Here is a 24,606-nt window from a genome sequence, read left to right on the forward strand (position 1 = left end):
ACTTGGAAAATTAGAAAAAGTTATTTCAACATGCTGGGGTTCATACTTCTGTAAATATGCTATCAACACTATAGCTTTGTGTGTCAAAGAGAAGCCTGGCTTAAAACTTTGTGCCCAACAAAGACGGCCGACCACACAGGTTGATCCCTAGTGAAATGTTAGGCCGTCAAGCGTCGGATTACAAAACTGCCCTTATCAATCGAAAAAACCAAACCGGCTGGACAAATACACTGGGTATTATATGGGAAAAAGGTCTCCAGGTGATGTCTGGCCTATACCTGTATATTACCTCTGTTTTGGAATGACCAATATGTTACGTGTCGTTTTGAAATGAAATTCTAGGACATAAGAAAAAATGTTTTATAGTTTATTTCTTGTAAGAGTTCAATTTTAGGTTGTTTATTGTTGGTGCTTATCAAATTATTTTCTACGCATGTGCAACATTAAAGAAAGCACAAGCGCAACCAACGTACCCGGAAACCTTAATTGCACAAATTAATTTTCTTCCATTGCTTCATTTTCTTGTTGCCTGTTACCTTTTTATTCCCGGATATAATTTTGCTGGTGTAACTTTTTTTTACTGTATCATACGCTTCATCACGCACGTTAGATATTTACTGATGATAGGATAAATTTTATTACACGGTGATTATGTACACGGCGTGATAAATCACGTTTCTTTGTTTGTTTTAGATGTCTTAGATGTTGTGGAAAATTAGAATCCAGCTCTTCTTAATCCTCGTACTCGACCAGTTGGCGGAACCGGAGGGGGTTGATTCTTGGCGGATGGCGGCTGTTGATAGGGCGTGGTAATCGTAGCAGGACCTCTGAAGGGTTGTCCTCCACTCTGCGGGTAATTTCTGATCCATCACCAATAATTAATTCGATGTAACCCAATTTAAAAATAACAACATTATATCGAAAACTCACCTCAAATAATTGTCGGTAGATGTTGGCGGACGAGGTTCCGGCATTCGGACGTAAGAGACACGAGGATCAAAATTTCTTTGCTCCAGGGAACGAGGATTGTAGTTTTCAGGATCCATCCGTCGAGGTAAGGATGAGTCACGTGAAGAAGAATTATTGAAACTTGTCCTTGCCCTTAATGCTCTCCTTCTCCTGTGCAATGATTGGATATTGGATTAAAATCTTAAGTTATTGAAGGAACATTTAATGAAGAAGGAAACTGACTTGTAATCCAGAAAGATGAATCCAAAAATCAAAATTAAGGCGATCCCGCCCAAAACTCCGTAAAGGATGTAAAAGAAAATGTCGTAATTAATTTCGGCGGGTGGATCCGGCGCTGGGGTGGTGCTAGAACCGGAACTGGATGAAGTCGATGTCGTAGTTATGCTACTATTGGGATTCCCAGTCGTCGTTGTTGAGTTAACATCACTAGTCGCTGTTGAGGATCCTGTGGAAGACGTTGTCATTCCACTACTGAGGCTTGTTGGGTTTGTAGTTGTCTGTGAATCGGTTGGCATTGACGATGATGACGTAGTATTCACTTGAACTACAGTCGTGTCGGTAGATATTGTGCTATTTGCAGTAGTTTGGGTGGTCGATTCAGATATTGTTGACGGTATAATTTCTGTTGTTGATTCAGTTTCTTGAGTCGTTTCAAACGTTGTAATCAAATCAGACGTTGTTGGATCAAATGTCGTTGTGGATTCAAATGTTGTGGATTCAAATGTTGTTGTGGGTTCAAATGTTGTCGTCGGTTGTTCGGTGGTAGTCAAGGCTTCACAGAGTTGATCATCGTACCAACTGGGATTGAGATCCTGAAATTCCGTTGCGTTGGAACATTGTCCGGAGACGAATGGCAGCAGTTCTCGATAGTCGCGGATGAGCCAGGCCATTTGGCAATCGTCGCATTTTACGGGGTCTGTAAAATTCATGCATAGAAATTTAAATTATGATGTTATTACGCAATCATATGTAAGAAGTTTTAACTGTTTCTAATGAAGACACTGCCAGGTGTTTGGGAAGTTTGCATTTCTGCCAGGATTTTCAGGAAAACGGTCGAACTGAATTTTGTCAACTGGTTACCATCGAGTGAAACGTTCGCGTTGCCATAATAACCTTGATATGGAATAGAATAACATTTAAAAAAGACTTACTTTATCTCTATGAACTTAATATTAAATACCTTTTTCGAAAGAGTCATCAAAGATGTCCGATAGAGAATTTTTCGTGAGGTCTAGCAATTTGACATCGGCGGAGAAGGAAAGAGAGCCGGAAGAGATGGAATTTATGTCACACAAGGAAACATCCAACGAATGTAAAGCGACTAAATTGGCCAACGTATTTGGAATGGCGGTGATAGACGGGTTGTTTTTCAAAGACACAATTTCTAATTTACTAGCCCCATTCAACGTTGCTAGGATCGACTCGGCTTTTCCATCAGTCAGTTCCACATTTTCCGTCATGATGAGGTTTTGCAAACCACCGAGAGATGACCCAGGGAAATTGAGTGAACTGAATCCTTTGCAATCGGTGATGGACAGCCGTTTTAAACTGGGAAGTGAAGGTAAATTTCCCAGGGATTGGATATTGATGGCACCTTCCAATTGCAACAAGTTTACATTAGTAAAACTGTCCAAAAATGTCCACACCAAAGACGCAACGTTGCAATCGTAGACAACAAACTCTTCCATGGTGGAAGCAGACGACTGGAAAGCATTGCGATCGATTTCCATGAGATTATTTCCGCAACTGGCAAGATGAATGATAAGTGCTTTATGGATGCCCAGCAGTCCAGCAGGTATTTGAGTGTCTCCAATTTTCGGTACGATATCGAAACGATTAATATTAACAAATCCCGTGTTTCCAGCAGTAAAGGTGTTTTGTATCTCTGTGAAAGGAACTCCAAGGCAAATAACGTTCTGGTAACCCGTGACGACATCTTCACTGCAAAAGCAATTCCCGCAATCAACAGCATCTGTTGGACCGATGCTGCCCAATAACAAAAGCAGCTGCCACAATTTGAAAAGTAAGTTAACACCTTATTATGTAGACTCAATAAGTAGTAGTGAAATCACGTTAAAGTGGACTTACAAAGAAAGGAACAGTTACAACAGTTCTAGAATGATGAACAGTTCCAGTCAGTTTCATTGTAGACAAATTTTTGTTGCTCACCATGCAACAGATAAGATCAATTTAACTCGGGATAGTCTTGAATGTTGAATTGTTCTTCCCTTTTTTTGGTTTTATTTTTTTTTACGTCTGTGGTTCCACTATGCACCCTAAGTTTCAGTCCACACTTTACACTGAAATCAATTTTTGTGTAACTCTGTGACTTGAGTCAGAGCAAGGATTGTCAGGGATAGTGTTTTCCAAGCTAGCTAAGCAAGCTATATGAAGTTATGAACCAACAGATTTTTGTCTTTATCTCCACTTTTGTTTTGTAATCGCCCAAAGGAAAGTCAGTCGTCGTCGCACAGAAGCTGGGCTAGTGAAATCGCCATCACTTGCTTCATCTGTCACTATCTCGATTCTTTCCGGAGGTCTTTTATGTTTCATTGTCCCGGCAACTAAACAATAGGATAAGAACTGACAAAAGAAAATCCTAATTGATTTGTTGCCCCAAACATTTAAGAAAACAAAAGTTGTAAGCCCTAAAGAATAGCTTGCATGTGAAAAGTCACAAGTCTTATCCGTGTTGATCCGTGTCTGTTTTTCTCCACATTTTATTTTCTTTCTCACGAAACTAGACCTGTTAGAAGGTGCGATTTCTTCTATTGCGTATAATAGTTTCAATTTTAAATTTCGTTGACATTCGTTTAACAGAATCAAATTCTTGTTTCAATAATTTTATTGGTGTTCTACATTTCTAAACCCGACACAATTTCTCAGAATTGGAAATGATCCTTCTAACCCTCTCTCCTTTTTCTGTTGGTGGTTGTTGGTGAGAATTTAGGTGCGTCTGCCTTGGCATCTAGGATCCAGGGGAGCCAGATTTAAGGCTGACATCTGGTCTTCCGAATAAATTATTGGAGGACCCTCATGCACCGGCGAGGATGAATACTGTGTTTCGGAGCTTTTGGATTTGATTTTAGGTGGAGATGAAGAGGGGGGGGGGGAGGAGATGAGGTAGGTTTGAGAATTATGCGATAAGTCGGAGGCCCGTTTTGCTTAGGTATGATGACAGGAGATTGTTGAGTTTAAATTGAGTTTTTGGGCTGATTGAGGGGTCGAGGCCCAGGAGCGTTTGAGGGTTCAAGGGGAGACGATTTGAGTTGAGGAAACGGATGAGATTAAGGCGATGAGCGTGATGGGTAGGACAATCAATTAAGACATGTTTTGTAGATTCGATGGCTGGGCAACCAAATCGGCAGCTCGGGTCAGCATCTTGGTCGATGCGGTGAGCGAAAGCGTTTAGATGGTTGTGGTCGTTTCTCAAGCGGTGAAGGCAAGTTGATGTTGCTCTGTCTTTGGAGTGGTGCCATGGGATGAAGCCAGGCTTGGTTCTCATTTGAACGCAAGGCTTTTTGCATTTGTGAAGGTGAGCTAGAAGCGATTGTTCCCAAGAATGTTTCAATGACGAGATGAGTTCCCCTGTTGATAGGGAATTTTCGATTAGGCTTCTGGAGGAGGGGTCGCTGTCGTCGGAGGCAAGGTTATCCGCTATTTCGTTACCGGTAATACCGGAGTGACTGGGAATCCAGTAAATAATTGTTTTGGTGCCACTAGAGAGGAGACAATTGAGGAGATTTTTGATCTCCGAGATGCAACTATGAATTGGGGATATGGGGGACGAGAGGGCCTTGATGGCGGAGCTGGAATCTGAGAAAATGTGGATGCAAGGAGGAAGTTGGTCTAGAGCGTAGATTGATTCGAGTGCTTTTAGAATTCCGTAGAGTTCGGCGGTGAATATACCGGAACCTTGGGAGAGGAGCCAGGATTTAGAGCAGTTAAGAGCGGGAATGAAGATGGCGCATGTAGAGCGAGGAGGGCTTGATTTGACAGAGCCGTCGGTGAAGATGATGATGTCGGGCGGGGGTATATTTTCCACGAGGGAGTTGAAGATGATAGAGGTGAGCTGTGGATTAATTGAGGCGGCTGATTTTTTGAGAGGGAACCATTTAGATTCAAAGAGAGGGGGAGACCATGGGGGAGGGGGAATGGAAGACGGGTAGGTGATGTCAGAGGAGAGGCTAAACAGGTTGTGATTCTTTAATTTAAGATTGGAGCAGATTGAGAGCAGACATGGGGAGCATCTCGTTGGCCATTGGTCGGAGGATGAGAACAAAGCTTTTATTGAGTTGAACGTTAAATTTCTGGGGTTTGAGCTGAGGTTAATCACATATTTGGAGGCGAGCCATTCTCTTCTGTAGGCGACGGGCTCAGTATTTGATTCGGCGTAAATGACTTCCGTAGGAGAAGAGGGTTTTGAACCGAGGATGATGCGGAGAATAGATCTAGCGGCGACGTCGATTTTGTTGAGATGGGACTTGCTGGCTGAGCCGTATACAATTAAGCCGTAGTCAATGCGGCTACGCACTAGGCTTTTGAATAACGATGACAAGGAACGGAGAGAGGGGGCATAGGAGGCTTTACAGATGATCGAAAAGGCGTTTTTAATTTTAATGCATTTGTTTACTACTTGGGCTATGTGGTCTTTCCATAGGAGCTTTGAGTCGAGAGTAAGGCCAAGAAATTTCACTTTTGATACATTTGGGATGCGGCGGCCGTTGATGAATAAAAGCGGGTCGTCCCCGGGTTTATATGAACGGGTGAAGGATACGGCGGACGATTTGGCTGCTGAGAATTTAAGTTTCCATTTTTTCCCCCATTTTGCGACTTTATCTAAGTAGGGTTGGAGAGTAACTTCGGCATCAATGGGGCGTTTAACTTTTGAGTAGATGGTGACGTCGTCGGCGAAGAGTAGGAGCTTGGAGTTAATAGAGGGGAGAGGGAAATCAAAAAGCATGATATTGAACAGTAGAGGACTGATAACGGCGCCTTGGGGAACGCCATTTTTTAAGAGTTTGAATGCTGAAGAGTGACTACCAAGGCGGATACAAATGGAGCGATTTTGGAGAAAATTGGATAGCCAAGCGAGACAAGAGCCGTGAATGCCGATTTTCGACAGTTTATAGAGGAGGCCGGTAATCCATACCGAATCGTATGCTTTTTCAATGTCGAGAAAAACAGCCACCGTAGACTGTTTTTCTTTGAAGCTCCTTTTAATGTCGAGGTCTAGCTGGACAAGGTGGTCAGTAGTACAACGCCGTTTTCTAAAGCCGGCCTGGTTTGGACAGATCAAATTTTTGCTTTCAACATACCAGGAGATGCGGTTTGTGATGATACGTTCGAAAAGTTTGCATAAGCAGGAGGTGAGGCTAATTGGGCGATAGGAGCTGACTACATCTGATGGTTTGTTTGGTTTGGGGAGGGGAATTACAATTGCCTTCTTCCAGTCTTCTGGGACGAAAGAGAGCTGATAAAGGGAGTTGAACAAGAGGAGTAAGCTGCGTTTATTGTTGTTTGATAAGTTGGCTAGCATTTCATTATGTATGTTGTCTGGGCCGGTGGATCTACTTTTGATTTTAACTAGAGCGGATTCTAATTCATAGGGTGTGAAGAGAAGATTAAGTTGATTAGGAGAGTTATCAGCTATACGAGAATTGATGATAGGAGAGAGGGTGGCTTCATCGATTGAGTGGTCGGATAGGGAGTCAAGAGGGTTGCTGAAAAAATCGAGGAATGATTCTGCAATATCTATTGGAGAAGTAAGAGAGACGCCGTTTGGTTTCTTAATTACAGGGGCTATGGGTATACAGTTATTTCCTTGGCCACTCATGGCTCTCATAAAGGGCCATACATGGTTGTTGTTGGATTGGGGGTTGAGGTTATTGATGAAGGTTGACCAGGCTGCTTTTTTGGCTGAGATTATAAGTCGTTTCTTGATTGCTTCAGCTTTCTTCCAAGCTAATCTCTTCTCGGATGAGAGTGGGGATTTACGCCAGGTCTTTTCGGCTCTTTTAGCTGATGCAACGGCGGCTTGACATTCGTTTGACCACCATGGGCGACGGGGTTCCCTAAGAGACTCTGGGGAGGATTTTGTCATAGAGAAATTCAAGTGGCTGGCTGATAGAATGGAGTTTTTGAAAGAGTCGTACATTTGTTTGGGGTCAGATAGAACGTGAAAGGAGGATGAAGTAAGACAGTTCTCGAGATCGGCGTTCCACTTGGGCCATTTATCTTTTAAGAAAATCCATGATGGGGGTTTGGAGGATAGGCGGATGGGGTCCGCGTTCAGTGTAGTAAAGATCGGTAGATGATCGCTCCCGCAGAAGGGGCCAAGGCTGATGTTAGAATTCAAGACGAATTGAGATGACGTGATGAAGAGGTCGATAGTGGAGGGTTTACCAGAGCTAGGGTCGATTCGGGTGCCTAAGTCGAGGGGGGTAATGAGAGAAGCGTTGGGGTGATCGATGATGGCTTTACTGATTGAGTGACCAGCTGTGTTGACAGTGGGAGAGGATTCCCAAAGTTGATGGTGGGCGTTAAGGTCGCCGGCCAGGATAAAGTCGTTTGGTCTTGAAATGAGAAGGTTAATTTCTTCTTGGGAGCAGTTACCTTTGGGGCAATAAACTGAAAAACATTCGATTTCTCCTGATTGAGTGAAAACGCTCGCGCTGATGATTTCAAGGGAGCTTTGAATAGGGGGGTTGGCAACTGAAAATTGAAGAGATTTCTTTATAAGGAGGGCTACGCCACCTCCTCGTCGCATATGACGATCCTTCTTAATGGTATGATAATTTTTAAATTTAACGCAAAAATGGTGGGACCAGTGAGTTTCACTCAAAAAGACGAGGTCGGGATTAAATTGATTAAGGAGGATACGGAACTCCTCGAGCTTGGATTTAGTTAAACCACGGGCGTTCCATTGAAGGCAAGAAAGGTTCTTAATCATTAGACATGTTATTGGAGAGAGCGAGGTGGTTTTCTGAAGAATAGTCATTGACACTGCTTAGGGAGGGATTGGTCATAGGCACAATTGGTCTATGGTTAGAAGAGGGGGTGGGGAGAGCAGGGTTGGGGTTGACGTTTTTGCCCGTAATGAAGGAAGGAGAATGGCTAGATGTCAGTGGAGAGATGGCAGCGGTGAGTTGTTGCAATAAGAATTCGATAGAGTCGAATCGAGAGTCTTGTTTTATGGCGAAATTATCGAAGCGCTGGTCAAAATTATCTACTTTCTTTTTGGTGTTGTCGAGGTCCTTAGTTAAGGCGGCAATGGATGCGTTTAGGCCAGGGAGAGTGATCTCTCTCATCTGTTTGATTTCGTCTTGAAGAGAGGAAATTTGGGAGCTCAAAGGATCGGGGGTGTTGAGGTTCGAATTACTTGGGTCTGAGTGAGGCAAGCTACGTTTGGCTCTGAGGGTGGCTTGGCTGTATAGGCTCCTGTGTTTAGAACGCGCTTCCTGAACAGAGATCCCGTTTAATGTGGCGAATTTTAGGATGGCTTTGAGCTCAAGGAATTCGGGACAGTCTGCACTGTCGGACTCATGGGAAGGACTACTGCAATTGACGCATTTGGTGATACAGAGAAAATCTGGTGCATGGTGGGACCCACATTTTTTGCATTTATCAAGACTCGAGCTGCATCTAGAGGAGGAGTGGCCGAGACGCCAGCATTTGTTACAACGGAATGGGTTAGGGATGGACAGGCGGACCTTGTACATGAGTGCGGCCATGTTGACTCTATCTGGGAGGGTGGACGAGAAAGAGAGGAGAACAGTAGTGGAGGGGATTTCAGGGTGGCCTTTCATGGGTAGCCTTTTAACAGCGATGACATTTTGGTTGGAGAGCGCCGCGAGGATGTCTTCTTCCTTGTCATCAACAGGGACATCAAAAATGACACCCTTACTCTTGGAGGCGGAAGAAGAAGGGAGGGAGCAAGTAAAGTTTCTGTCTGTCAGCTGGTAGGTGGAGAGGAGGGTTTTTTGTTGATCAATTGAGTTTGGGAAGACGCAAAGGTCGCCTCCAAACATAACATAAGAATGGGCTACTTCGCCAACGAGTTCTTTGAGGGCGAGATGGAAAGCGTCACGCTCCGCGGTTTTCATATTTTTGAAATTGGGGGAGTTACCGGAGATCGAAATAATGACTGGGGGGATATGCGGAGTACTGGGAGGGGGCGAGCGGGAACCTAGAACTGGGAAATCAGATGCGGGCTTTACAAAAGGTCTTTTGTTTGGCGGGCTGGACCCGAAGGAGAAAACTTGATTCATTTCTGGGGGAGTGAGCTGGGGGGAAAGGGTTACGATGGACTTAGCTTTTGAGATAATAGAGGAGCGGAGATGAATTTGCGCGCCGGACTGCTGGAGATAGCACAAAGAAAACTCGGAGTGAGAATAAGGCACGTCTAGCTTCCACCGTGGTCGCGACAGGACCCCCTCCTTTTTCTGTTAGCATCCACGGAACAACAACAAAGAAATAAACAAACGAAAGGGAATTTTTTCGCTTTAGAACAATTTGTATTGCTAGTTCTATTTTCAGTGTACCAATTCCAAGGGTCGTTAGTAATATAGAGCGTATAGGAATCAATTCTAAAAGAACTAAAAAAAATCAGGGCTTTTTTGGGTTTACTGGTCGAATTTTTGTTTTCTATCTGCTACCTACCTAATTTCTACCTGCTACCATAATAACGGAGCTTATTACACACGAGATAATTAATTAATTTTATTTTACGGTACGTTTTTACAATTAATTTTTTAAGTTCTGGCTGACAATATTGCTTGCTTCCTATTCGAGTGGCTAAACGATGCGGTGTCATTCCAAAATTGTCTTCCTGCAAGATATTTCCACCATGTTCCAATAAAAGTTTTAACACTTTCAACGAATTGCTCCGATTGTCTTGAACGACGTAATGAACCGGTGTCCTTCCTTCTTTGTCTCCAGCGTTTGGATTTGCACCTTTTTCAAGTAATAATTTGATCGTTTCTAATCTCAACTGGTCGTTTTCGTTTTGCTGGATGGCCAAATGGAGAGGTATTCGCTTGTGCAGATCAAGAGCATTCGGATTACCTCCATTTTCAAGTAAAATTCTTGTTATTGTTGGACCATGAATTTTAGAATTCATACAGGCTATGTGTAGTGGTGTGAGCCCATTTTCACCACCATTTAAGTTTGGGTCTCCGCCATTTTCTAGGAGGATCTTTATTTTTTCAGGACCTTTTTCTTTATGACCGGCGGCTGCATAGTGAAGGGGAGCATAACGTTCTTCTTTGTTGAGAAGGTTAGGATCTCCTCCTTTTTTAAGCAACAGCCTCAAAATGTCTAATCCAACATTGCCTTCGTTGAAGGCGACGACATTGTGAACAGGAGAGCACCCAAGTTTGTTCTGAGCGTTGGGATTCCCGCCATGTTCCAGGAGGATTTCTGTTAGCTGAAGTCCATGACTTCCAGATTTGCAGGCAAAATGGAGTGGCGTGAACCCTTGGTCACCACCACTTAAGTTTGCATCTCCTCCATATTCTAGGAGAATCTTCAGTATCTCAATTGCTGTTTCACTGAATTGACTGCTACCGGCAGGATGATGAATAGGAGCCCACAGTATTTCATCAGGAATATTTCCTCCTTTTATTTTCAACAACTGCAAAATGTCTTCCGAAAATTCGTTAAGGATGGCAGCCCAAACGGCGAAGTGTACAGGGGATTGGCCGAGTGTGATTTGAGCGTTGGGATTCCCCCCATTATCGAGTATCAGTCGAACGCGTTGAATTTGATTATTCTGCGTCACGATACTTTGCTTTGCTTCGTCGCTACCGGTATTTTCCCGCGTCTCCGTTCTAAATTTTCGGTTATTAAAAATCGCATAATGTAGAGGAGTCATACCATTTTTGTCATTGATGGATGCATTTCCCTTATAATCAAATAAAAGCTTAAGTTTTTCATATCCATGCTCTCTTCTATCAGCGGCTGCGCAATGAATTGGTGTCCATCCATCTTCGTTAACTGCATTTGGATCACCACCATTTTCTAAAAGGTCCCTCATAAGGGATATATTCTGATTCTCTAAGTTGAGTGATCCTGACGCCAGGTGAAGGGGCGTCAATTTCTTGTTATAAGGCACGTTGGGATTCATTCCACTTTCAAGCAACTTTTTTAGAATATCTGGTCCACAATCTCCTTCATTGAACATTGCAAAGTGAAGCAACGTCAAACCATTTTCAACCCAGATGACGTCAATGCCTCGTTTTTCGAGGAGCAATTCCAGCAATTCCAGCGCAGAGTCACCACTGTTTATGGTTGCGTAATGAATAGGTTCGAACAGAGTTGACCCTTCAACCACATTAAAAGTACCTCCACTGTCGAGGAGTTGCTTCAAAATCTCTGCTGCATAGTCCCCTTGATTCAGGGCTGCCCAATGTACGGGTGTGGTCCCATCCGGAATTGAGGGAGAATTTGGATTTGCTCCATTTTGAAGAAGAAGTTTGATGATTTTCGGCGCTGAATAGGATTCGTTTAAAGCTGCGTAATGCACTGGGGTGTATCCATCCATACTTTGGACAACATTCGGATTGCCTCCATGTTTTAAAAGTACTTGCATGATTTCAGCAGCCCAGTCTCCTTCATTACAAGCTGCTGCCAACAGTGCAACGTCGATAACTGACGAAATTTCTTCCTCGATAATACCCTTATCACATCGATGTAGAATCATGTCTGTTACTTTTGGAGCATTCGGTGCATAGCTTTTAATCACCAAAAGGAGCAATTTTTTCAATCCAAATTCATCTCCGAATCTGTCTAGCAAGTTCGACCATACTTGTTCTGAAACGTTGCATTTGGCCACTGTTTTAATCATTTCTTCAATGGTTTCAGAAGATAGTTCGTAGCTCTCTGTGTACTTGATATTCCACAAATCGTCAACAAGTTCTTCGTCGCCATAGTAATAGCTAATCCATTCTAACTCGGAAATAACCTACAGGTATAAATTTGTTCGTAAATATAGAGAAACTAATTTCTTTTCGGTTTTTGAAAACTAGTCATAATGTCATGACTCAATTAATAGAACGTTGTATAAATATTCTTAAATATTTACTCTGTGTCCGCGTTGTGAGGCTTCTGATAATTTTCCTTGGCTTGACTGACACCTTTTTCTACACGTGGATTCCTGATATTCTGATAATCTCAAAATACTGACTGATAGTGACTCGTTGTCTAGTTCTTGTAAATGCGACCAGAAATACGACAAAAGAAGCTTCGGTGTACGCTGAATCAACTGGTACAAACGATAGCGAGAGAAGGCCTGGTGGTAATATCTAAGGACTCCATTCATCTAAAAAAAATGAAAAACAACATAATAAATGAACTAAATCTTAATAAGATTAAATAAGATTAAAAAAATCAACGATTTTAAACCTGAGTAATTTTAATTCCGACATTGGCGTCATATTCGGATGTGATGGCTTCCTTGATTGTTTGGTCATATTCTTTGGTTGGATAAAAAGTGTCGGCATTAACGTCAGACCCTAACTGAAATATTTCGTGTTTAATGTGATTGATTACTATTTGATACTCAAGTTCATTAATCAAGATTGCAGTTTATGTTTCCGATAACCAGCAGAAAAATACGTTCTAGGCTACCGTACATTGGTTTAAATACTTACGAAACTGCTAAACGACTTAAAGGCTTTTGTCATTTGCTCGATTTCTTCGTCGGAATCCCGTTTATTTCTGGAGAGAGTTTCATACCAGTCTATGAAATTTCGATTGTTGAAAATTTTTCTCATCTGCCTTTTTTTATTCTCTTCCGTACTAACTAATTGAATGCTGGTCCAAATCTGATCGACGAAATGCCTTTTGGTCCTGTCGTTCGTCAGGACAAAATAAGGATGAAGCAACACTAGGAACATATTAGGTCGTTTTCCTGGATATTTGTCGGTTAACTTGAGAATCAAGTCAATCAGATCCCAACTGAGTCCTTCGAGATTTTGCGGAACTAGACCCTTGATCATAGAAACCTTCCGCCAGATTTCGTTGGTACTAAAAGGATGTTTTCCTTTTAAGACAATCCGCGCAATTGTGATTCCCAAAGCGTAAACATCGCTAGCGAACGAGGCTGGGTAGGTTTCACCAGGAGCACTGAGTAGTTCGGGTGCCATGTAAGTCTCTGTGCCGGGATGCTCAGTTTCACTGAACTCGGTTTTGCCCGGTTTCAGTTCCTTGGCGAAGCCGAAATCGGCAATTTTGGCTAAAACCAGACTAGACGAATCGCGCTTGAGAAGAATATTTTCCAATTTCAAATCCTTGTGAATGATCCCTTCGCCGTGAATGTAGGCCAGACCAAGAGTAATTTGACCAATAAGGAGCTTTTCATCTAGCGAGTCTTTAGGGATTCGTTCCAACTTCCCTTCGACGTAATCCTTTAAAGATCCTTCGCACAACTCCATCACAATGAACCTAATTCAAGAAACCAATAGTCTCAATTACGATTTAAATAAGTTGCTGGTCAGTGTCAATACTTTTCTGAATCCTTTTCGGCGGCATCAAAATATTTGACGACGAACAAGTGATCTAGTTTACGATGGGTCTCAATTTCTCTGGTTAACACTTCTGCTTCTGATCTTGGATTGCACTTCTTACAAGCAGCCGGGAATATGTTTCCATTTACGGCCGTATAGTCGCATTTGTATACTGTTCCATAAGTTCCTTTTCCCAGTTCTTCTTGTAGTTCTATGGAGTGGGGCTAAAAAGAGTTCCACCCATAATTTGCTAGAACAAACTTCAGTAGAGAACGTAACGAATTCTTACTTTGCTATTCCTTTTCGGTACTGGGATGTGCATTTTCCCAGATCCAATGGCGGTGTGCCAAACATATTCAGAGAATAACTGAGGTGTGGTTTTGAAAGCTTCTCTCACTATTTTGTGTGTGTCCTTATTTTCCGATTCAAGAAGCTAATGAAAAACAAGTGCAAAATCAACAGATTAATTATCTTCATAATGACTACAATATTTTTATTTCGTCATCACACTTACTATGTCCTTAAAGTCGTCAAAATCTTCATCTGGAAATTTTCCCTCATCCATAAACTCTAACCATTTTTGCATTTTTTCTTTATCGTTCCATATCAGACCGACTTTAACGTCCACCGAGTCTTCGATCAGCCTTGATCCTTCATCTGTGCAGCGGGTAAAAAAAGGGTGTCGCAGTATTGTGCCTGCTTCGACGACACTGTTTGAAAGGCATCCATGAACAAGAAGGCTGATTAAATCCAAGGCGAGGGCTCTGAAGTTATCATCGATTTCAGTAAGACTGTCAAGAGGAACGGATTCATTTGGCTCGGCTTCTTCTTTAGTTGCAGCAGAGTAAAACAAGCAACCGAGTTGGAAGAGATCGGTTTTGACATCCTATACAATTATTAAAGGTAAATGGAATCGGACCCTTACTGCATAAATCATTAATTAGTACCATGCATCCGTATCCTGCCAGTTTCACAACAACCCGCTTGGATTTTGAATCTCTTTTCCAAAACAGGACATTTTCCAACTTTAAATTTCCGTGCTGAATTTTCTGGCGGTGGAGAAAATCAAGACCGCAGGTTATTTGCCACATGACATCAATTGCTTTGACATGCGATGCAACACTCTCGTCAAGTGTTTTGCGGCAATAGTTCAGCATTGATCCCTGACACAATTCCATCACAAGGTAACTGTAAATATATTCAAGAAAATCCTTCAAGTCCCGTATTTCAAATTGCAAATTAAAAATTGTTAATTAATGCTAGTCAAATAGTATTTTTTTACCGAAAATCGTCTTGGATGCTACATTGTAAGTACTGGACTAGATTGTTATCACACAACTTGAGCAATTTTTCCCAGTGCTGCTCATCTTGGTGCCGACTTATCTTACTATCCGTGCCGTTCACTAAAAATTTTTTCACAGCGACTGGTTGACCTTTAAAAGTTTCTTTGAAGACTCCTCGGTCGTTGCCATCATTTCCCAAAAGGTTGGCTGAAGACGCACTGAATTGTAAATCTCTAAAACAAAGTTCTGCCATTTTCTCTTAACACCTAAGAATACAGAACGTTAGAATTCCAGTAGATCACCGTCCGCTGTAAAGGACCGCGGTATTGAAACTGATATCAAACATCGACATGGAAGATAAGGCTGGATAACGCAAAATATGTTGGTTTTCAGTTTTATCTTCGTCTTATCTTATGCTACGCACGGCAATTTAAAGTCGTTTAAATCCAGCATTGATTGCGAAATGTGCTACTCAACTGGAGGCGGTGAACCGGCCCGAATCGCCATGGTTTCATCAGATGGGAAAACGGTTTACGAGACATTGTTTATGTCAGAAAAACCCATTACTGATCGGACATAATTTGGATGGAACTTGAGGGTTCTCGGGGTAGAAGAAGCAATCCAACAAGTTTTTTTTTTGAAGTTTTTTTTTCTAATTTTTTTTTCTTTTTCTTTCTGTACAGATGATACACGACACAGTCATGGATGTTAGTGTCATTTTTCCACTTTATTAAGGACCACCCTTTAGGAGGCTTTGAAAACATTGTGCGGGGGTATTTAAAGAAAACTATCCGGAATGTAAGCAATTTCCGATATCAGCAGTATCTGTTCGGTCGATGGAGCCCAATAAGAAAAGCAGCTGCCACAATTTGAAAAGTAAGTGAAAACTTAATTGTAGACTCAACAAGCAATAGTGAGATCACAGAAGAGGACTTATTAAGAAAGGAACAGTATTAACAACAGTGCTAGGATTTTAACCAGTTCCTGTCAGTTTCATTGTAGACAATTTTTTGGTTGCAGAAGAAAACATCAATTCAATTCTGGATAGTCTTGAATGTTGAATTGTTGTATAATTGTTTTTTACTTTTTGTTTTGTTTTATTTTTTTTTGTGGTTTCACTTTACACCATACAGTTTCAGTCCACACTTTACGCTGAAACCATTTTCCTGTCACTCTGTGACTTGAGTCAGAGCAGGGACTGTCTGAAATAGCGTTATAATCCAAGGCCCCATGTAAACCAACTAATCAATTGTCTTTATTCCTTCCTTCAATTAATGTGTAATCGTCCTAAAGAAAATTAGTTGTCGTTATACAGAAGCTGGCTAGTGAAATCGCCATCAGCCCATCACTTGCTTATATCATCTGTCACTATCTATCTCCATTCTCTCTCCATTCTCTCTCCATTCTCTCTCTTTTATGTGTCAGTTTTCCGGCCCCTAAACAGTAGGATAAGAACTGCCACAACTAAATCTTAAATGATTTTTTGCCCCAAACACTTTGGAAAACGAAAATTGTAAGCCCTATAGAACAGCTTGCATGTGAAAAGTCCCAAGTCCGTCGTGATCCGGTCGTCGTCGTTTTTTTTTCACTTTTTATTTTCTTTTAACAGAATCGAATTCTCGTTTCATTCAGTTTATTGGTCGTCTAAACCCGACACAAATTTTTCAGAATTGGAAATGAATAAATGATTCTTCGTCGTTTTCCTAAATTAGCATCCGCGGTTGTTTGCAACAACAACAAATAAGTAAACAAACGAAAGGGAATTACTTCGCTTCAGAACAATTTGTATTGCTAGTTATATTTTCAGTGGATAAATTTCAAAGGTCGTTGGTAATATTGAGCGTAGGAATCGATTATAAAAAAACTCGCTCTTCTTCTTTAAAAAATTCAACTATAACCAGGACTCTTTGGTTTACTGGTAGTATTTTTGTTTTCAATCTGTTGCATTCATTTTGGAGCTTACGAAATTATTAATTCATTTCATTTTACGGTACGTTCTTACGATACATTTTTTTACTTCTGGCTGGCAATATTGCTTGATTCCTATTTGGGTGGCTAGACGATGCGGTGTCGTTCCGAAATTGTCTTCCTGCAAGATATTTCCACCATGTTCCAACACAAGTTTTAGCAATTTCAACGTGTTGCTACGATTATCTATAACGACGTAATGGACTGGTGTCATTCCTATTATGTCCCCAGCGTTTGGATTTGCACCTTTTTCAAGTAATAATTCGATCGTTTCTAATCTTAACTGGTCATTTTCGTTTTGCTGGATGGCCAAATGGAGAGGTGTTCGCTTGTGGAGATCAAGAGCATTCGGATTACCTCCATTTTCAAGTAAAATCCTCGTTATTGTTGGACCATGAATTTCCGAATTCACACAGGCTATGTGTAGTGGAGTGAGCCCACCTTCACCACCATTTAAGTTTGGGTTTCCGCCATTTTCTAGGAGGATCTTTATTTTTTCAGGACCTTTTTCTTTATGACCGGCGGCTGCATAGTGAAGGGGAGCATAACGTTCTTCTTTGTCGAGAAGGTTAGGATCTCCTCCTTTTTTAAGCAACAACTTCAAAATGTCTAATCCGATGTTGCATTCGTTAATTGCGACGACGACGTGAACAGGGGTGCGCCCAAGGTTGTCCTGAGCGTTGGAATTACCGCCACGTTCAAGTAGGATTTCTGTTAGCCGGAGCCCATGATTTCCGGAATTGCCCAAATTTTTTGTGACATAATGAAGTGGAGTGACCCCTTGTTCACCACCAATTAAATTTGCATCGCCACCGAATTCTAGGAGGATCTTCATCATATCAGGTCCTGTTTCACAGATGCTATCGGCTGCAAAATGAATAGGAGCGCTTTGTTGTTTATCAAGGAGATTAGGATTTCCCCCTTTTTGAAGCAACAACTGTAAAATGTCTAATTCGTTCTCGATGACGGCCGTGTGTACAGAGGAGCGCCCAAGGCTGTCCTGAGCGTTGGGATTCCCACCATTATCCAGTATCAATTGAACACGATTAATCTGATCCTTTTTCGTCGCGATTCTTTGCTTTGCTTCGTCGTTATCGGTGTTTCCCCTCGTCATCGATCCAGAATTTTTTCTCTTTAAGATCGCACAATGTAGAGGAGTTAGACCACCTGTGCCATTGATAGATACATTGCCTCCATAAAGAAACAAAAGCTTCAGCTTTTCATAGCCGTACTCTCCCCAATCACCGGCTGCGAAATGAACTGGTGTCCATCCGTCTTCGTCAACTGCATTCGGATCACCACCATTTTCTAGCAGATCCCTCATAAGGGATATATTCTGATTCTCTAAGTCGAGTGATAATGCCGCCACGTGGAGAGGTGTTCTGTTATGTTTGTCAACAACGTTTGGATTCATTCCACTTTCAAGCAACTTTTTTAGAATTTTTGGTCCGCAATGTCCTTCGTTCACCATTGCAAAGTGAAGCAACGTCATACCATTTTCACCCCAGATGACGTCAATGCCTCGTTTTTCGAGGAGCAATTCCAGCAATTCCAGCGCAGAGTCACCACTGTTTATGGTTGCGTAATGAATAGGTTCGAACATATTTGAATTTTCAATCGCATGACAAGCACCTGCACTGTCGAGGAGTTGCTTCAAAATTTCTGCTGCGTAGTCCCCTTGATTAAATGCTGCCAAGTGTATCGGTGTCATCCCATCTGGAATTGAGGGACTATTTGGATTTGCTCCATACTGAAGAAGAAGTCTGACGATTTTCGGTGCTGAATGGGATTCGTTCATGGCTGCGCGATGAACTGGGGTATATCCAGCGGAATTGACAACGTTAGGTTGTCCTCCATGTTTCAAAAGAAGTTGCATGATTTCAGTAGCCCAGTCTCCTTCATTACAAGCTGCCTCAAACACAGCGACAAGAACTGATGAAACTTCTTCCTTGATAATAACATGACATCGATGAAGAATCATGTCTGTTACTTTTGGAGCATTCAGTGCATAGCTTTTAACTGCCTCAAGGAGCAATTTTTTCAATCCCAATTTGTATCCGAATCTGTCCAGCAAGTTTGACCATATTCGTATTGAAACGTTACATTTGGCCACTGTTTTAACAATTTCTTCGACGTTCTCTAAAGATTCTCCGTAGCTTCCTGTATACTTGATATTCCACAGCTCGTCAACAATTTCTTCGTCACCGTAGTAATAGCTAATCCATTCTAACTCGGAAATAACCTACAAGTACAAAAAATTTTTATAAATTAGATGTTTTTTGTCTGTAAGATGAAAGTTTTTGAAAAGTAAAGTTCATGATGCAAGTTATATAAACTCGCAAAAATGAATCATTAGGTATAGACTCAGTTATAAGGAAGTTGTATAAGTATGCTCAAATATTTACTCTGCTTCCATGGTGTGGCGCTTCTGAATATTTTCTTTGGCTTGACTGACGACTTTTTCTGCAAGTGGAATTCTGATTTGCTGTGGTTCCCAAAATGCTGACGACTGATGAGAGTGACTCGTTGTCTAGTTCTTGTAAATTAGACCAGAAATACGACACAAGAAGTTTTGGTGTACGCTGAATCAACTGGTACAAGCGATACCGAGAAAAGCGGTTGTAACTAGAGATTTGATTCATCTGAAAAGAGGAAACCCAAATAAAATTAACAAAATCAGAAGCAGGGCGGGATAAAGTCAATTATTTAACCCGAGTTATTTTATTTCCAACACTGTCGTTGTATTCTGATGTGATGGCTTCTTTAATTGTCTGTTTGTATCCTTTGGTTGGATAAAGAGTATCGACCTTAACGTCAGACCCTAACTGAATTATTTCATACAAATTTATTATTATTTTTGATATACGTACGTACAGTCGTGTACGTTTCCAATCCCGCAAGAGACCAAACGTTTCTAGGCTACTATTCTTTGATTTATACTTACGAAACTGCTAAACAACTTAAGGGTTTTTGTCATTTGTTCCATTTCTTCGTCTGAATCCTGTTTATCTCTGGAGAGAGTTTCATACCATTCTCGGAAATTTCGATTGTTAAATATTTTTTTCATCTGCTTTTTTTTATTCTCTTCCGTACTAACTAATTGAAAGCTGGTCCAAATCTGATCGACGAAATGCCTTTTGGTTCTGTCGTTCGTCAAAATAAAATGCGGATGATACAACACCAGGAACATGTTAGGGCGTTTCCCAGGATCATTTTCGGTTAACTTGAGAATTAGATCAATCAGATCCCAACTTAGGTTTTGAAGATTTGGTGGAACTAGACCTTTAATCATGGATATGTTTCGCCAGGTTTTATTAGAACTGAAAGGGTGTTCTCCTTTTAAAACAATCCGCGCGATTGTGATTCCCAAAGCGTAAACATCGCTAGCGAAAGAGGCTGGATAGGCACCATTAGGAGCACTGAGTAGTTCGGGGGCCATGTAAGTATCTGTGCCGGGATGTTCAGTTTCACTGAACTCTGATCTGCCCGGTTTTAGTTCTTTGGCGAAACCGAAATCGGCAATTTTGGCTAAAACCAAACGAGGCGATTGGCGCTTGAGGAGAATATTTTCCAATTTCAAATCCTTGTGAATGATCCCTTTGTCGTGAATGTAAGCCAGACCATGGGCAACTTGACCAATCAGGATCTTTTCATCCAACGAGTCTTTAGGAATGCTACCCAATTTTCCTTCGACGTAATCCTTTAAAGATCCCTCGCACAACTCCATCACAATGAACCTAATTTAAGTTCCAATTGCGATTTAAATACTTATTGATGCTGGTAAAATGTAGATACTTTTTAGAATCTTTTTCGGTGACATCAAGATATTTGACGACGAACAAGTGATTTAGTTTACGAAGGGTCTCAATTTCTCTCTTAAACACGTCCTCGGCTTCTGGCTTTGGATTGCACTTCTTGCAAGCAGCCGGAAATACGTTTCCGTTTCCATCAGTATATTTGCATTTGTAAACTTTGCCATAAGTTCCTTTTCCCAGTTCTTCTTGTATTTCAATGGAATGGGGCTAAAAAAAGTAGTCTTCCCTAAAACAAACAATCAGTGAACAACGTAACAAGAGTTCTTACTTTATTATTTTCTTTGGGCACGACGATGGGCGTTTCTCCAGTTCCAATGGCGTTGTGCCAAATATATTCAGAGAATAATCGAGGTGTGGTTTTGAAAGCTTCACCCACTATTTTGAAGCTGTCTCTAGTTTCTGATTCAAGAAGCTAATAAAAAACAACTTAGGAGCATACAAATTTGTAAATAATGGCAAAAATTTTTTCATCCCATCTTCTGACTTACAATTTCCTTTAAATCGTCAAATTCTTCATCTTGGAACTTCCCCTCTTCTAGTGACTCGAACCATTTCTGCAGCTTTTCTTTATCGTTCAATATCAAACCCACTTTATCATCCATTAAATCTTGGATCAGCTTTGATCGTCCTTCGTCTGTAAAACGGGTAAATAACGGATGTCGAAGTACTGAGCCCACCTCGACATTGTTTGAAAGGCATCCATTAACAAAAAGGTTAATTAAATCCAAGGCTAGGTCTCTGTAGTTAACATCGATATCAGTCAGACTGTCAAGAGGAACGGATTCATTTGGCTCGGCTTCTTCTTTAGTTGCAGCAGAGTAAAACAAGCAACCGAGTTGGAAGAGATCGGTTTTGGCATCCTGCAATTATTAAAGGTAAAGAGCATTGTACCCTATCACTACACTGCTGAGTGTCAATAAATTATTACCTTGCATCCGTATCCTGCTAATTTCACAACAACCCGCTTGGATTTTGAATCTCTTTTCCAAAACAGGACATTTTCCAACTTTAAATTTCCGTGCTGGAATTTTTGGCGGTGAAGATAATCAAGACCGCAGGCTATTTGCCACATGACATCAGTTGCTTTGACATGCGATGCAACACTCTCGTCAAGTGTTTTGCGGCAATAGTCCAGCATTGATCCCTGACATAATTCCATCACAAGGTAACTGTAAATATATGCATCAAGAAAATCCTTCAGAGCCCGTATTTCAGAATTTAAAATTACATTATTAATTAATGCTAGTAGAAATAGTACTGTTTACCGGATATCGTCTTGGATGCTACATTGTAAGTACTGAACTAGATTGTTATCACGCAAGTTGAGCAATTTTTTCCAGTGCTGCTCATCTTGGTGCCCACTTATCTGACTAGCCGTGCTGTTCACTAAAAATAGTTTCACAGCGACTGGTTGACCTTTAAAAGTTCCTTTGAAGACTCCTCGGCCGTTAACATCACGTCCCAAAAGGTTGGCTGAAGACGCACTGAATTGTAAATCTCCAAAACCAATTTCTGCCATTTTCTCTTAATTACCTAAGAATACAGAACGTTAGAATTTCCGTACATGGCCGTCCGCTGTAAGTGACCGCGGTATTGAAACTGATATCAAATATAGACATGGAAGATAAGGCTGGATAACGCAACATATCCTTATTTTCAGTTGTTATCTTCATCTTATCCAAGATCTTATCTTATGTATGCATGTTCGCATCAGTAATTTAAATTCGTTTAAATCCAGCATTGAAATTATCTTTTTTTTAATTATTATTTTGAAACATAGCATAGCGCAAGGTGAACGTTGGAGTGTTCCATGTAAGATAGAATACGTTTGGGAATTTTTGTGAATTCTAGTGTATGGTTTTATAATTTTCTAAGTCAAATAGCAGCACTTAAGAAGAACTTGGTGGTCCTTGATTCATGTCAATTGGTGAGAAGACTGCCAGTAAACAACTCAGGTATTATTTGTTTAACATGCTTTAAGCGTACGGCAAATTTCCCCTCTTAGTCTTACCGGCTTTACCGTATTAACCATATTTTTCCTTTTCAATTATGGATTCAGGTTCTCTCTCTTGGATTGGTCACATGAAATGAGAAACACTCCAAAGGTTACCACAGCGATCCTACCCTCACAAATACTAGGTTAAGTTCTCTTTACTTTGAACCCTTTTACCAATATTGCACACGGAGTTCATCTTTCCCTTTAGTTGAAGATGAATCGTATTTCTCTTTTCCAAAATCCCTTGGGATCTCACTATGAGCCAAAATTGTATTTCACTTTTCATTGTTTGAACGACAGAATAATTGGGGAGTTGCCTCATATCATCGCGTGAATGTTACATAGCCGTTGTAGTTTTACTGAAATGAAACACTGATATTGAAGTCTCAGACTACAACATTGGCCCGTGTAATATTAATGTGTTAAATTTAGTCAAATTTTAAATCCAATACCGGCAGATAAAGTTAATAGGAATATATGTGGATCAGTTTCTTAATTAAAATTGAAATGTTAAGCTGTTCACATGATCACCCACTTGCATCTAAACCAGTCTTTGCTACCGAATTGAGACACCACGGCCATCTTATTGGAGGTTGAATTGTACACCGTGTTCACGACTGGGGTGTTGGAGTTAGCGACCTTTTCTCCCAAGTTACATTCACTTACATTTTCCATTTCAATGGCCTCGTAAAACTAAAAAGAAAGAAGTATTTCAAAGGACTTAAAAAAACATAAGATTTTGAATGCAGAGATACTATCATATTATGGAAATGGTCTTACATTCAACGACGAACCGCTAGTAATATTGAGCGATGAGCAAGAGATTTGAACACGCGTAGCAGTCGGCGAAAAGATAAAGAATAGGCAAGAACTCGTCCCACCGGTTGTTGCGTTGTAATACGGTTGAATGTCGCCGTTGCTAGCCGTAGAATTCGTATCGACGCAAACTGAAAATTAAAAATTAACAAAGTCAAGTTATTATGAAGCGTATAGATGTGCTTAAACATTTTAAATAATGACGTCTAGATGTAGATAATGGCGGGAATGGAGTTGTTGATCTAATAGTTGTTTTTGTGGTTAGTTTTGCTGTTGTTTTTAGAGTGGTTGTTGGTTTTGTAGTTGTTTTTAGTGTTGTTGGTTTTGTAGTTGTTTTTAGAGTTGTTGGTTTTGTAGTTGTTTTCAGAGTTGTTGTTGGTTTTGTGGTTTTCAAAGTTGTTGGATTTTTAGTTGTTTTTAGAATGGTTGTTGGCTTGGTAGTTGTCTTCAAAGTTGTCGTTGGTTTCACAGTTGTTGCCTTAAGGGTTGTTGATCGCAAAGTTGTCTTCTTAAGCGTTGTTTGTCCGTACTGTTTTATACAAATGCAAATTTCTTTCGTGATTCAGATTATATAGGCAGGTAGAATATCAATATCAAACTATACAGTGAACGGAACATACCCCACTTGGAGCATTAGAGATGACGGCAAACAGGACAAATATCGCGATCACTTTCATTCTATCCACGAAAAATATAGTGAGAACTGAGAAAGGAATTAGGCTAATTGGATTAAAAAGTAAAAAATATCAAAAACTGCAAACCTTTTTCGATTCAATCAAGGCTAGCGCAAATGACGTCAAATTATTTTTTCTCTCTAAAAGCGGATATAGGTTTTGGCTTGTAACTGTTCTAGCATCTAAACAGCAAAACGTCCTATGTCTTTCTAACTAATAAATAGAAAAAAGACGAAAACTTGCAGTCAACTTCAACCAGATACAGATGCAACTTACATATGTCGCTCTCGAATGTGGCAACCAAACCAACGAAGCGTAAACTATTCGTAACATATGGAGAAACACTATCTGTGGCCCAACAAAGGCAATGAAACACTTTTTTCACTGTTATGTTTAATTTTGTTACGAATTTTTTCGTAGTGGACGTTCAATATGAAAGATGAGAATAATGAATTACTGCCAGTCATAACTCATAAGACCTTCAGTTATTTGAAATACAAAGCCATTCGTAAACTTTCGAAAATTTCGTTGAAGTATTTATTCTTTAATTGTTAATATTTAAAAAAAAATTAAAATTAT

At 40.7% G+C, this 24,606-nt stretch overlaps 4 protein-coding genes and 1 long non-coding RNA gene across 6 annotated transcripts; 1 reads left to right on the forward strand and 4 right to left on the reverse strand.

Moving 5' to 3' along the window:
• Nucleotides 1–543: 543 nt before the first annotated feature.
• Nucleotides 544–3,363, reverse strand: LOC124312929 (serine-rich adhesin for platelets-like). Its single transcript, XM_046777512.1, has 6 exons — nt 3,058–3,363; nt 2,150–2,975; nt 1,954–2,082; nt 1,192–1,885; nt 931–1,119; nt 544–860 (listed from the first exon to the last, which is right to left on the reverse strand). The coding sequence occupies exons 1-6, from the start codon at nt 3,139–3,141 to the stop codon at nt 716–718; spliced, it is 2,067 nt and encodes a 688-aa protein (XP_046633468.1). The 5' UTR covers nt 3,142–3,363; the 3' UTR covers nt 544–715.
• On the forward strand, nt 2,681–3,871 carry LOC124313693. The gene is made up of 3 exons (XR_006910997.1): nt 2,681–2,764; nt 2,837–2,992; nt 3,421–3,871. It is a non-coding gene; the product is annotated as an uncharacterized LOC124313693 (long non-coding RNA).
• Nucleotides 3,872–9,637: 5,766 nt separating this feature from the next.
• LOC124313782 lies at nt 9,638–15,092 on the reverse strand. The gene is made up of 10 exons (XM_046778592.1): nt 14,758–15,092; nt 14,423–14,663; nt 13,990–14,361; nt 13,765–13,908; nt 13,476–13,699; nt 12,621–13,413; nt 12,373–12,486; nt 12,053–12,289; nt 9,713–11,932; nt 9,638–9,661 (listed from the first exon to the last, which is right to left on the reverse strand). Exons 1-10 carry the CDS (start codon nt 15,009–15,011, stop codon nt 9,638–9,640), a joined length of 4,623 nt encoding a protein of 1,540 aa, XP_046634548.1. The 5' UTR covers nt 15,012–15,092.
• Nucleotides 15,093–16,702: 1,610 nt separating this feature from the next.
• On the reverse strand, nt 16,703–22,207 carry LOC124312801. The gene is made up of 9 exons (XM_046777269.1): nt 21,807–22,207; nt 21,470–21,710; nt 21,030–21,401; nt 20,810–20,953; nt 20,522–20,748; nt 19,671–20,463; nt 19,438–19,551; nt 19,132–19,368; nt 16,703–18,968 (listed from the first exon to the last, which is right to left on the reverse strand). The coding sequence occupies exons 1-9, from the start codon at nt 22,058–22,060 to the stop codon at nt 16,734–16,736; spliced, it is 4,617 nt and encodes a 1,538-aa protein (XP_046633225.1). The 5' UTR covers nt 22,061–22,207; the 3' UTR covers nt 16,703–16,733.
• Nucleotides 22,208–22,779: 572 nt separating this feature from the next.
• On the reverse strand, nt 22,780–24,259 carry LOC124313328 (salivary glue protein Sgs-3-like). Of its 2 annotated transcripts, none has more exons than XM_046778205.1 (5): nt 24,115–24,259; nt 23,974–24,056; nt 23,558–23,882; nt 23,318–23,484; nt 22,780–23,230 (listed from the first exon to the last, which is right to left on the reverse strand). In XM_046778205.1, exons 2-5 carry the CDS (start codon nt 24,028–24,030, stop codon nt 23,057–23,059), a joined length of 723 nt encoding a protein of 240 aa, XP_046634161.1. In that variant the 5' UTR covers nt 24,031–24,056; nt 24,115–24,259; the 3' UTR covers nt 22,780–23,056. The 2 variants fall into 2 exon arrangements, with proteins under 2 accessions (XP_046634161.1, XP_046634162.1); XM_046778206.1 differs by having other exon boundaries at nt 23,974–24,031; nt 24,115–24,256.
• Between the last annotated feature and the right edge of the window lie 347 nt (nt 24,260–24,606).

Source organism: Daphnia pulicaria, chromosome 9 (assembly GCF_021234035.1).
Source record: "Daphnia pulicaria isolate SC F1-1A chromosome 9, SC_F0-13Bv2, whole genome shotgun sequence".
Lineage (NCBI taxonomy): Eukaryota > Metazoa > Arthropoda > Branchiopoda > Diplostraca > Daphniidae > Daphnia > Daphnia pulicaria.

Coding starts and splice junctions, on each gene's coding strand:
- LOC124312929 (XM_046777512.1), bottom strand. CDS start 3,141: ATGGTGAGCAACAAAAATTTGTCTACAATGAAACTGACTGGAACTGTT. Junction 1,120..1,191: donor TTCATCTTTCTGGATTACAA/GTCAGTTTCCTT, acceptor ATCATTGCACAG/GAGAAGGAGAGCATTAAGGG. Junction 861..930: donor TCTACCGACAATTATTTGAG/GTGAGTTTTCGA, acceptor GTGATGGATCAG/AAATTACCCGCAGAGTGGAG.
- LOC124313328 (XM_046778205.1), bottom strand. CDS start 24,030: ATGAAAGTGATCGCGATATTTGTCCTGTTTGCCGTCATCTCTAATGCT. Junction 23,883..23,973: donor TCTCTAATGCTCCAAGTGGG/GTATGTTCCGTT, acceptor TGTATAAAACAG/TACGGACAAACAACGCTTAA. Junction 23,231..23,317: donor CTAGCGGTTCGTCGTTGAAT/GTAAGACCATTT, acceptor CTTTCTTTTTAG/TTTTACGAGGCCATTGAAAT.
- LOC124312801 (XM_046777269.1), bottom strand. CDS start 22,060: ATGGCAGAAATTGGTTTTGGAGATTTACAATTCAGTGCGTCTTCAGCC. Junction 21,711..21,806: donor AGCATCCAAGACGATATCCG/GTAAACAGTACT, acceptor ATATATTTACAG/TTACCTTGTGATGGAATTAT. Junction 19,369..19,437: donor TTGGAAATAAAATAACTCGG/GTTAAATAATTG, acceptor TCCTCTTTTCAG/ATGAATCAAATCTCTAGTTA.
- LOC124313782 (XM_046778592.1), bottom strand. CDS start 15,011: ATGGCAGAACTTTGTTTTAGAGATTTACAATTCAGTGCGTCTTCAGCC. Junction 14,362..14,422: donor TGGCAGGATACGGATGCATG/GTACTAATTAAT, acceptor ATAATTGTATAG/GATGTCAAAACCGATCTCTT. Junction 12,487..12,620: donor TTAAGTCGTTTAGCAGTTTC/GTAAGTATTTAA, acceptor GAAATATTTCAG/TTAGGGTCTGACGTTAATGC.